Here is a 12,107-nt window from a genome sequence, read left to right on the forward strand (position 1 = left end):
GCCTCGTCCAGATGTCAGCTGTCTCGGGCCCCAAGCCTTATGTAATGGCAAGTGGGGTGCACTGAGCCTCTGGTGGCAGAGCTGGAGGGGCCTAGTTTTACAGAGTGGGGCTTCTGCACCCAGAGAGGGCAAATGACTGACTGAGGTTGCATGGGGTACCTCATGGGTACACGAGGGCATGGTTACATGAGGTACATGGGTACATGGGGCACAGCTGGGGGCTCAAACCTAGGGCTCCTCGCTCTTCTGGCTCTGACTTCCCAGGCCTCTTTCTGGACGGGAGAGGAGAGAGGTCTTACCTCCTAAAAGGTCTCTTTCTGGGGGTAGAGATATGAAGAAAGGATAAAAGCCATTTCTGGCTTTCCTGGGAATTATCATCTGCCTCCAGGCACAGGCTCCGAGCAAAGCCAATGTGGTTCCCAGCCCAGGAGCAGTTCCTTCATCATTATTGTTATCAACGCAGTTAATAACAGTAATAACACATGCCTGCAGAGCACTAGACAGTTTGCAAAGCATTTCAGCGCCCACAAGACTGTCCTCCTCACAACAGCCCTGTGAGGTAGGTTTTAGTGCAAGTACAACCCCAAGCCCCTCCCCTCCCCATGGCCTCTCTGGCTCAGAGAGGTGGAGTGGTGGCCCAAGGTCACACAGCTGTGAGCGGTGGAGCCGGGACTTGAACCCGTGCTCTATCCACTACACCCCGCTGCCTCTCATGGAGAAGAGGCAGGGTAGTGTAATGGAGAGAGCGCGGGCCGAGCAGCAGACTGGGACTTCCTGCAGTCACGGTGTCGTCCTAGGCTCCCTGGAGGCGGCGGCAATGGCGGCAGGTCTGGCTCTCCGTGCCTGGCCTTCTGCTTGGCAGGCAGGGTGGGGCAGCAGGCCTGAGAAGGTCTGCCGATGTCCTGGGCAACTTCGTGCTGTTAACGCTCTGGCTCCAGGGGTGGTGGAGGTGGGTGGGGGGTCGTGCAGGGGGCTGAGCCAATGGGCCTGGCTGGAGCTGGGTCCTGCTGCTTTTGGGGACACCCCCCCTGCCCCGGCCCCCTGGCTCCTGCCCCTTTCCCGGCCACATAGATGGTGCCTGGTCGCTGGTTTCCCAATGGAATTTACGATAAACATCTCAAACAGGCCTTGCTGCTGGGTCATAAAGTCACAGTGTCCTCAGAGGTGGGCTTGTGCATAGAGGCTATGGGAAGAGCTTGGGGCTAGGAGGCTGGAGGGTTGGGGTCTCGCTCTGGCCCTGCCTTCTGTGGCGCTTTACACTCCTGCTCTGGGCCTCAGTTTCCCCAGGTGTCAATCCAGACCAGACCACAGTTCTCTAGGGATCAGAGAATCTCCAGGAAGGCTGCCGAATCACAAGTCTGGGTATTTATTTCTCATTTATTTCGCTGCTTCCACGGGGCTCTCACAGGGATTCATGACCTGGGGGCATGAGAGACCACGGGGTTCCATGAACGGAAGCTGTTGTGTCAAAGGAGGCAGAAGGGGCTGGACATCTAGACGCCTCACAGGGCCTACACTGGGTCCCAGCCAGGAGGATGCGGTGGGGACCGTTGATGGACACGAATACATACAGAATATTAGTTAACGGTATTACATCAATGTTGGGTTTCCTGAATTGCTAGCTGTGCTGTGGTTATGTGTGAGAATATCCTTTCCTTAGGAGAGACACATGAAGTGGGGCGCCTGTGTGGCTCAGTTGGTTGAGCGTCTGACTTCAGGTCAGGTCATGACCTCACAGTTCATGGGTTCGAGCCCCGCGTCGGGCTCTGTGCTGACAGCTCAGAGCCTGGACCCTGCTTTGGATTCTGTGTCTCCCTCTCTCTCTCTGCCCCTCTCCTACTTGCACTCTGTCTCTCTCTGTCTCTCAAAAATAAATAAATGGTAAAAATTAAAAAAAGGAGATACACATAAAGTGTGAAGGGGCCAAAGGGCCATCACGACCACAAGACAGAATGAGCCTCCTGAGAACAAATGGGGCAAAAATGGTAACATCAGCTGAATCAGAAGGAAGGGTGTTCAGGTGTTCTTTGTACCAGTATTGCCACTTTCCTGAAAGTTGGAAATTATCTTAAAGTACAAAACTAAAAAAAAAAAAAAAAAGGCCCAGGTCAGAGTTTGTACTCCAGGGCTCACCCATATTTTGCTTGATCACACACACAGGCTTTTAAAAAATGGGAATTTCTTGCCAACAGTTGAACACTGGGAGATTGTACACGAAAGCCGGATTTCTGGTTCCCCTTGTACAGAGGACGCTGCAGCCGCACTGGGGCCAGGGTGCTTCTGCAGGCAGCAGCCAGAAGTAGTCATGCTCTTGGTATGGCACCCACGGTCTCCCTGCCCGACCCCATGGAGGTGGGAGCTTGCGACCCGTAAGCATTCTACCGTGCCTGGCCCGAAGACACCTCAGTCACGGGCCTGTGTCTACCTGTCCATCTTGGGAGACGAGCTCCAGGCCGTTATTGGATTTTCTTTGTGCCTGAGCACTGGGGACATCTGAGTCTTTCTGAAGGCAGGTCTGTCCCCATTTGTCAGATGGAGAGGCTGAGGACCTGCGGGGCAGAGGTCATAGGTGGAGCTGACAGAGGTCTGGGACCTGGGTGTTCTGCCTCCAAATGCTGTCCTTGCTCCCCACCACACAGCACATCACGCTTGTACCATTTGCAAAGGATAGTCCCGTCCATCCATGTGTGTGGTCCCCACAACAGCCCTGTGGGGTAGGCAGGGGGAGGGGGGGAGGGGAAGGGCCTTTGGCCAACTCCCCCACTGCACAGAGCGGGTCTCCCAACATTGGGGCTCAGGGAGGTGGACAGACCTGTCCAGGGTCACAGGCTGGGCACGGCTGGGCCAAGTGACCCAGCAGCAGAGAGTTCCTTGCCTTCCTCTAGGTTGAACCACTGTGCCAGATGCCATGAGGGGGGTTTCTGAGCTACCATGAGGACCCTGCAGGTGCCCCCAGCCAGGTCCCTGTCTTCCCCAGGGGTCATTCAACTGGAAGGCCCAACAAGGCCTCCCAGCACAGGGAAGGTGTCCAAGGTGTCTGTCCATGCACAAAAACGAGCATCCAAATGGCAGTTCTCCAGAGTTCAGAACAATCAAGGAAAATCCCCTGGAGGAGGCAGGCTCATGCAGGCTGAAGGTGGGGAGGAGCTGGATGGGGCAGATCTCAGAGAGGAGGAAGGGGGAGATAGTCAAGATGAAAGAAGACTCGTGAGCTGGGGTCAACCCATTTTATAAGCAAGGAAATGGAGGTTCCAAAAGGGTAAGAAGCTTGTCCAGGGGCTCCTAGCAAATGAGAGCAGTGGGGATTTGAACCCAGACATGTTTCACTCCCAAGCCCAGGCTCCATCTGAAGAATAGGGAAGGGAACCAACCCGTTGTGGGCATCCCTCAGCTAGCACTGGGCTAGGCAGGGGCTTCGCCTACATCACACACCAGAACATCCCTACTGTCTTCATGGATCAAGAGAAGTGGAGCGACATGGCCCAAGGCCACACAGTGAGTTCATTCCAAAGCCCAGATCTGGCTCAGTCCAGCCCCACCCAGCTTTTTCTACAAGAGCCCCAGCCTCTTTCCTCTCTCTGGCAGACAGTGCTTGAGCCCCCACGCCATGTGGACCCACGGATGGGCGGGGCATGACCTCCTGGTAGCCTCACGCTCAGGGCTTCTGGCTGCTGGACCTGTCTGGGAGAGAGGATCCACGAAGAAGGGCATCCCAATGGTGATGGTGTGTGTTTATCTGCATACGGCCAAGGATGGAAGGGGCCCATAAGAGTGACATCATTAGATCTCTTTGGGAGGCAGAACTGGAAGAATTTTACTCTTTACCTTATCTGAGATGGTTTGTACGGTGAGAGACTCGGTCAACATGACGGGGCTGTGCTCGAAAGGGCCAAGCACAGCGTGGGTGTCATGGGCTGAAATGTGTGTGAGTGCCATGCTGTATGGGGGTGACTGCCCACAGGCAGTGGCGGGCAGAGAAGGCTTCTTGGAGGGGGTGGAGCCTGAGCAGATTTAAATGTGTAACAAGGAAGGGAGAGGGCCATCTAAGAGTGGGGAGCAACTTCAGCAGGGGCAGGGCAGAGGGAACAAAGCAAGGTGCACCTGTAGCAGAGGTACAAGGTGAGGATGGGTGTGATGAATCTGTGACTCTCAGGCCTGGGAGGGCATTGAATGCAGTGCCTATTCGGTGCTTGGGTCCACTCCACAACACCCCCAACACCCCACAGCCTGTCCAGGCCTGCTTACACACAAACCGTGACCAGGAACTCACCAGCTGCCAGGCAGCCTCTTTTGTCCTAGAATGGTTTTGTTACAGAATTTCTCTTTCTGTAGACTGCTTTCTGTAGGGCTGCCTATACCCTCTTCTCACCCCCCCATTCCCAGTGAGCCTGTGTGAATCATTCGGCCGTCCCAGCCCCATGCAGATATGTTTCAGAATGTCAGCACTACAGTTCACAGTCAAGCTCACCCTGCGCTCTGGCATTCTTGGTGGGTCCTGACTCTTGCTTTCTTTTTGCCATCCCCCTGCACTCATGCATGGTCTCTGCAAAGTTGACAGGCATACTTTCCATGCTGAAACAGGATAGAGCTCCAGAGAAGCCCAGAAACCTCCCACTGGATTACCAGCAACCCACCAATCAGCACAAACCCACCCAAATCTCCTGGCCCCTAGCACATCCTGCTGTATCTTGCCCACAGGGGCATCCCAAGACACCTTGGCTGCTGTCTCGTGACATCTGGAGGCCCAGGGCCTACACTATTTACCTGGGCTTCCAGTTAGATGTATAGGTAAAGGCCCAAACAGTTGGTTCGACTTGGGCTGGCTAGCTGACTTCCCATCCCATCTCTGCCCTGTCTGTGTCTTTTCCAGAGTCTCCCTGCACCTGTGCCCATCTCCTTGGCTGGTCTGTGATGCACCAGAGTCAGTGATTCTGAACATTTTATCTCCTTAGCCTCCTGTGATGTAACTACCCCTCCTCTCCCTTCTCCAAACTGTCTGGAACTTTCATCACCCATCCATTCAGGCCCAGTGCCTCCACTTGACTTCTGCTCATCCAGATGACCCACCAGGCCACTTCTCCCAAGGATGATTGCCTCTCTGTCAACCACTTTATCTCAGAGGTCAGAACCAGAGCCTCAGTGACATGAACCCTGATGTGGCCCTAAGTTCCAAGAAGGCGTTCAAGGCTTTATATGATCTCCTAGTCCCCAGAGCCTTTGCACTTCCTGTCCCTCTACCTGGAGTGTTATTTCTTCTCGTTGTGCTGGTTTCAGCTCACAAGAAACCTCCTCAGACAGGCCTTCCCTGACCAAAAAGACTCCTGTCCCCTTTCTCAGAGCCTCTATCTCATTACAGTGGTATAATGTCATCTGAATATTTGAAATTATCTTACATATTTGCTTGCTTGTTCCTTTATTGTCTGTTTCTTTTTGCTAGATTTTAAGCTCCAGGAAGGTAGGGACCTTACTTGTCCCACCAACCACTGGCAAACTGGAGCTACCTAACAAATGTTGGTTACGTATGTTCTGGATAAATAAATACCCCAGCTCCGATTCTCACTCCTTTCTCCCATCCTACCCTGCAGACCTGCTGATTGTCCTCTGTGTATTGCTAGGACATCCCATATTCCTTCAGACTTCTGTGTCTCTGCACACATTTGCCTCTGCTCTTGAGGCCCTTCCTCTATAATTCTGCTTGGCGAGCTCCTACTCACCCTTTAAAACCCAGCTCAATTCCAATTTAAGTGGTTCTGTCCCTTTTCTGGCTTTCTCGCGTCTTCTCACTCCTCTACTGTGGAATGAGCTGTTTGCAGTCTACAGGCTGGAGGCCCTCATGGTCAGGAGGAGGCTCAGAATCATTGTGGGGGCCTGGCCCAGGGCAGCTTCTCAGAGGATGTTTCCCGAGCCGTGCTGAGCAATGAGACCCTTTGTGTGTCCCCTCGAAGGGACTGTCTCATCCAGCAGGTGCCTCACCTCTGCAAGGTCTCTCTACCTCCTCTCTTGCCCCCTGCAGCAGCCAGAATGAGATTTTACAAATGCAATGTGACTAGTTCACTGCTTAAAACTATTCCAGATGACCCTCGTCACACTTAGACATTTCAAAACTAACTCTTCGAGAGCTGGCATCGAGGCCCTCCACCCCGTCCATTTTACTCAATTTCCTCCTGCGTTGGGACCTTTGCACTTGTTCCCTCGTATACATTCCCCACAAATAGTCACTAGGCCGGCTCTCTCTCATCGTTCACACCTCACCTCAAACATGGCCCCCCCGCCCCCCGCAGCCACCTGCCTTCCATCGCTCTGCTTTATTTTCATCATAGACCCACCACCTTCTGGAGTTTTCACAATGTCTGGGGCTTCTCACTGCACCACAAGCTTCTCAGGGCAGGGGCCTTGTCAGCCTCATTCATTGCTGTATCCCCAGTACCCAGCCCAGTGCCTGGCACATGGTAGGTATTCAACATAACTGTCACCCGATCGATCCTTCCCTATCCCTGATAAGAACAGCCTCTGGTGTTTGACTTTTCAGAAGACCAAGTCACTAGAAAGTAAGTTCTATGAAGGCAGGGATTCTCTGTCGATTTTCTTTACTGCACTATCCCCAGGGCCTGGAGCAGTGCTAAGTGCACAGTAGGCTCAAAGTACGGTTGTTGGGAGGAAAGGGAGGGAGTTGTCATTTGGGGCTGAGCTGGCTGGAGATCTGAAGCCAAGGAACAAAGTCTTTGAGAACTTCCAGCCTCATGAAGGGGACACAGGTGCCCCCCACAGCATAGAGGCAGGAACTGGCAATGGGAGTGACCCACCGTTGGGCCACATCTCACCTGACAGCAGCATGGGGTCCTTGTCCACGGACTTGCGCACCTGGTCAGACTCTCCCGTCAGGGAGCTTTCGTCGATTTTGAGGTCATTGCCCTGGATGAAGAGGCCGTCAGCAGGGAGGAGGTCACCTGGTGGTAGGAAGGGCAATCGAGTTAGCAGGGTCTCAGGTGGCTGGAGGGTCTGGGAACATTCCTTTGAAGGTGTGTTTGCAAGGTCAAGTTCACCATTGGGGACCAGCTGCCTAGAGCTCCCAGGGTGTTGGAACCAAGATGGCACTCATCACAGGCCAATAGGCAGCCGAAGACTGGAGCCAAGGTGAATGGCGCAAGGCCTGGAGGGCTGAGACTGGGCCCAAGAACAGTCCTAGCTCGAGTGGGCTTGTACTTCTGTTTATAAAGTGCTTCTCTTGGCCTGGTGTGGATTTGGGCCCAGTTTTCTCAATGATTCATTCTCTGGTCTCAACTACAGTTTGGGAAATTCTTCTAGGGAAATTTGGGAAATTCTGTCTTGGCTAGGCTGAGGAGACCCTATGACAGGCCACTTTATCAGAGGAAACCAAGCCCCCTAAGGTGGAGTGAAGAGGGAACTCCAATCTCTTCCCCATCGTCTGCCTCTACTTACCCAGGACATATCTCACCTATACCCCCTTTGGCACTAGTCAGCCTGCCCACTCTCTCCACGGTAGTATCACAGGCCCATCCACGTCCACTCCCTACAACACCCTCTCTAGCCCAACAACCATCCATCAACAGCTCAATTATAGATGGGAAAGCGATTTTGTCTCATAAACCCATTCTGAGTGTCAGTGGTCCTTGGAGCATTATGTTGAGAAGGCTTCTGTATCTAGGCTTTGAATTGTGATTGATTAGTAATGTCTGTTACAGGTGGAGGTTTTGAGAGTGGTAGCACATGTGCCATGTATCTGCCATTTCTGACTTTCAGGATTCTGGAATCCTACCTCCTCCAGGAAGTAGCCTTCTACCTCCCAAAGGATCTCAGAAGACATCCTGCCTTGGGATTAGCTTTCAGGAACCAACTCCCTTCCCTGGGCCAGCCTCTTTGGGTCTGCCTGTCCTGTCCTGCCTCTGCCCAGACTCTAGCTCTAGCACCTGGCTCTGTGGCTGGGACACTTACCATATTTGACCTGGGCGATGTCCCCAACCACAATCTCGGCCACAGGGATCTGGACCACCTGGCCAGCCCGAACCACGGTGAACTTCTGCTCCTGCTCAATGCGGCTCTGCAGGCCCCGGAACTGCTTCTCTTTGCTCCAGTCATTGAAGGCCGTGACCAGGACCACACAGATGACAGAGAGGAGGATGGCCGCCCCCTCGATCCAGCCCGCCTCCGCCTCCCCTTCATCCTCTGCCCCTCCCTGGGCCGTCGCACATCCTGCAGAGGGCAGAAGGAAGCAGGCAGGGTGGGGTCAGCCAGGCAGGAGGGGCCTCACGGGCCTGGATTTAAACCCCAGCTCCCCAAGTAAAAAACGTTGATAACTGGATGAACATGATCCAATTTATCCAACGTGTCTGGGTGGCGAGCCCTTCAGTTTTCTGTATTGGTTCTAGGAGTGGGATCTTGGACAAACGACTCCATCTCTTTGAACCTCAGTTTTCAGATCTGTAAAAAGGGATGGATATTCTTTATCTGGGGGACCTATTGTGAGGGTTGAACTTCAGTGAGGTAAGGTCCATGGTGGCTCCAGCACAGACCCAGCACAGAGGACAGGCCTGATTCACGAAGAAAGAGAAAAAGTGAGGATGTAACAGGACGAAGGTGGTCAGTATTGATCAGGGTCTGGAGGGCAGTTGGGCTGATGTGCTTTCTTTCCATTCTTCCAGCAACTGTGAGGCAGGCCTGCAGACAGCAGGCTGGGGGGCAGGAACCACGATGCTGGGCCTGACCTCCAACCAGCTGGTTCTAATTCTGCCACTGCCCCTGAGTGATCCTGGGTAACTCACTGTCCTCCTCTGCAAAACTGGAGTCACGGAGACCTCCTTCCAGGTTCCAGGAGAGGAAGGTGAAAGCCCCACCTAGAGCTTAGCACACAGCCCTTTTGCATCTCTGGTTGGACTTGATGCCACCCTTTAGGCTGTAGGCTGCTCATCTGTCCTACAGTGACCGTGCATCCCATACACTCTTGCACTGTTGAACATCCCAGTCTGGTTCCCCAAACTGCTTGAGGCCTGCCAGGCCCACCATGTGAACAGAAGAAGAAAAAAGCAGGCCTATCTGATACAAAAGCCTCAGGCCCTGCCCATGCAGTACTAGCTCCTAGGGTCTTTCCAAGCCCCTCCATGCACCCTGCCTCCTGTGTCCCCCAAAGGACCCAGAGAGGGAGAGTTACCTCCATTTACAGATGAGGAAACTAAGGTTCAGAGAGGTGAGGGAACAGCCAAGGTAGGTGTGACAGCCAGGACTAGCCCAGCCCCTTTTCTCCACCAGGAGGTGGTGAACAGCCCTTTCTATGGAAAGTGACCCAAGTAGCATCAGACTATCCATCCCCGGAAAACTCAGAGAGCTTCCCTTTCGTGGTGGCAGGGCAGGGTACTGGACCATTCACAAGTGACTTGTGCCAAGCACTCACTTTAGTTCTCAAGCTGACCAACAGAAGTGGTTCAGAGAGGGCTGGCAACTCACCTGGGGTCATACAGCAGATCTGGAGTTTGAATCCAGGCCTGGAATCTGGATCTGGTCTGCCTACTGTCCCTGAGCCCAGTGGCCTCCCCTGCCATGTGCTGGCCTCACGTTGCCAAAGACCCTTGGCTAACTGTCTGGAAGTCCACTTCAGCCCCAAGGAAGAGAGAACAGTTTTGAGAGATCCCAGCAGGAGCTTCTGGGAAGCCAGAGGGTCAGAAGCAACATGACCAGAAGGCCAAGTGGTACCAGGGAATGTTTTCCAGCACCTGGAGGGGTGGAGGTCCAGGCTAGCTGGTGGGCCTAAGTTTGGGACAGTAAAGAATCATGTGGCCCAGCAGTATGTATCACTCCTGGTGAAATTTCACAGCTTTCACCAAACAAGTCACACTCTGCAGACTAGTAAACAACCACATCACTGCACAAGGTCCTCGATGTCACTCTTTTTTTCTTTTGAAATTTCAGACTTTTGCAATAATCTTAAACTGCTTAACTGGACCAGCCTTTAGTGCTGATGATAATCATAATCATGCTAATGTAACTGCCATCGGGCCAGCCTTGAGCTTGAATCCCAGCTGTGATTCAGGCACTGCTGGGTGCCTATGACCAGGCTACTTAACCACTGTGCCTCAGTTTTCTCATTTGCAAAATGGGGGTGGTGACAGACACTCCCTCGAAGGTGGCTGAGAGGACAGAGGGACAGCCTTTACGTAAAGCACTCACCCTCCTGAGCACATAGCCAACAAAGAGTGAAAGCTGCTGTTTTTTGTCATCCGGTGTGCAGAGTGCCTAAATGCATTCAAGTTCACAGCCAGCCTTGGATGGAGCCTGGGGCCCCAAGCTCTGGAGGCGTCCAGCTGGAGTTCAGCTGCGATGACCAGGGGAGGCATACAAGGGCACCCCTCCACCATCATGAATGACACCAGAAGCCCCAAAGCCTGGGAAACACAGGTGAATCTTTCTAAACAGAAACCCAATCCATGGAAATGTGCTCTTTTGGGCTTCAGGGGAGTGACTTGAGATACAGAGCCCCAGTTCTTTGCTTTATGGGACTTTTATTACTCTGCCTCTGCTACGTGCTTTGTAAATGGGAAGACTATTCTTTCCCTGTTGTGTATTTCATCGGTGTCCCCCCCACCCCCCCCATTTACAGATGACAGCAGTCACTGCAGCATTTAGGACACTCAGAGATAGCCCAGGACCATGGAAAGCCTTTGGGGTCTGGAATTGTAAAGACTGACTTTGAATCCAGGCTCTGCTGTGTGACCTTGGGTAAGTGACTTGGTCTGTCTGAGTCTCAGTTTGGACAGCTGTAATGTGGGATGACTTTGTGACCCCAGGGCCTAGTAAGGGCCTGGCATCTGTTGGGTACAAGATAAATGGTCTCCTTTGCATGAGCTACTCTCCCTGGACTGGCTTCTGGAAGCCAAGGGGGTGGTAGCTGAGCAGGGTTCACACTCTGTTCCCTTGACTCCCAACCCTGCCTGTTGCCTTTGCTGGTTCTATACCAAGGAGCCCTTTGGGTCCTTGAGGGCACTCTGCTGGCTAAAGCCCATTTGTTTTTCCTTCCTTCTGAGAACTGTCTGATGGTCACTCTGTGCCTTGGGTGGGCCAGAATGGGGCTGTGGATTGCTGGGTTAGGCCTTCAGCTACCAGGAACTGCTGGACCCTGGGAACAATTCCTGCTGCCCCAGATGCAATCAGGGAAAAGAGCTGGGGAAATGGAAAGAAGGTGGGCACTGGGCAGACCCTGCTGTGGTCTCCTCTGGGGCCCCTTGGGCTGGGGCAGGAACAGGTTCTGAGCAGCCCGCAGCTGCTCTCCCTGGACCTGGGGCTTTGTAAGGTTCGGCTTTTGTCTGTGTGACCTCAGGGAACTTCTTGGCCTCTCTGGGCCTACTCTTCTTGTCCATCAGTAAAATGGGAAAGTGACTTTCTAGAAGGTTACCAGGGCCCGGCATCAAACATGGGCCCTCGAAACTAGAAGAGACACAAACGTTTTCTAAACACCTACTATGTGCCTGTCACTCTGCTGGCATTCTGACACTAGGGGAGCTGCCATGAACAGGGAGTTGGGAACACTGGTGTGCCAATCCCAGCTCTGTCATGAACATGCTGTGTGACCTCCCCCAAGTATCTGGAGGACTCTGAGCCAAGGAAGCAAACGGGAAAGTGCGGTGGGTGCCACAAGGCTCTACGGTTTGTAAACCCATCACCAGCATCATTCTGTACACGACTGATGAAGCTTGAGTCTGACTTGGCAGGGCGGTGGGCCTGGCAACATGGAAGGTCCAGAACTCAGAGCTCAGGCCAGAGCCTGGGCATTGGGGAGAACGTATAGCCACAGAGTGCAGGAACTTCACTCTCTGGTGCTGGGATATGTGCAGTGGCTGCCCTCATCCACCCAGGCCTGGCCTGAGCTAGTGTCTCAGCTAGAGGTAGGGAGGGGCAGTGGAAAGAACTAGAAGACTTGGATTGAAAGTCGAGCCTTACTGCCTAACAAGCTGTGTGACCTTGGGTAGGTTCTTCCCCTCTCTGGGCCTTGGTTTCCATGTCTCTAGAAGGGAAGAGATGGCAGCCCTCTGTTTGGAGGGCTGTGTGTGGGAAGGCTCCTCCTGGCATGCACTTGGAGCTAATCCGTTCTCTCACGGGAG

General features: G+C 53.4%; 1 protein-coding gene across 7 annotated transcripts in view; it reads right to left on the reverse strand.

Moving 5' to 3' along the window:
- Window positions 1-12,107, reverse strand: part of ATP2B2 (ATPase plasma membrane Ca2+ transporting 2) — a 387,223-nt gene that overhangs the window by 68,160 nt on the left and 306,956 nt on the right. For all 7 annotated transcript variants that reach the window (XM_030307403.1, XM_030307401.1, XM_030307398.1 and 4 more), the window contains 2 exons: window positions 7,954-8,211; window positions 6,822-6,947 (listed from right to left, as the gene is read on the reverse strand). In XM_030307403.1, the coding sequence (XP_030163263.1) occupies window positions 6,822-6,947; window positions 7,954-8,211 (384 nt within the window). The remainder of the gene's footprint in view (window positions 1-6,821; window positions 6,948-7,953; window positions 8,212-12,107) is intronic.

This window comes from Lynx canadensis, chromosome A2, assembly GCF_007474595.2.
Source record: "Lynx canadensis isolate LIC74 chromosome A2, mLynCan4.pri.v2, whole genome shotgun sequence".
Classification (NCBI taxonomy): Eukaryota; Metazoa; Chordata; class Mammalia; order Carnivora; family Felidae; genus Lynx; species Lynx canadensis.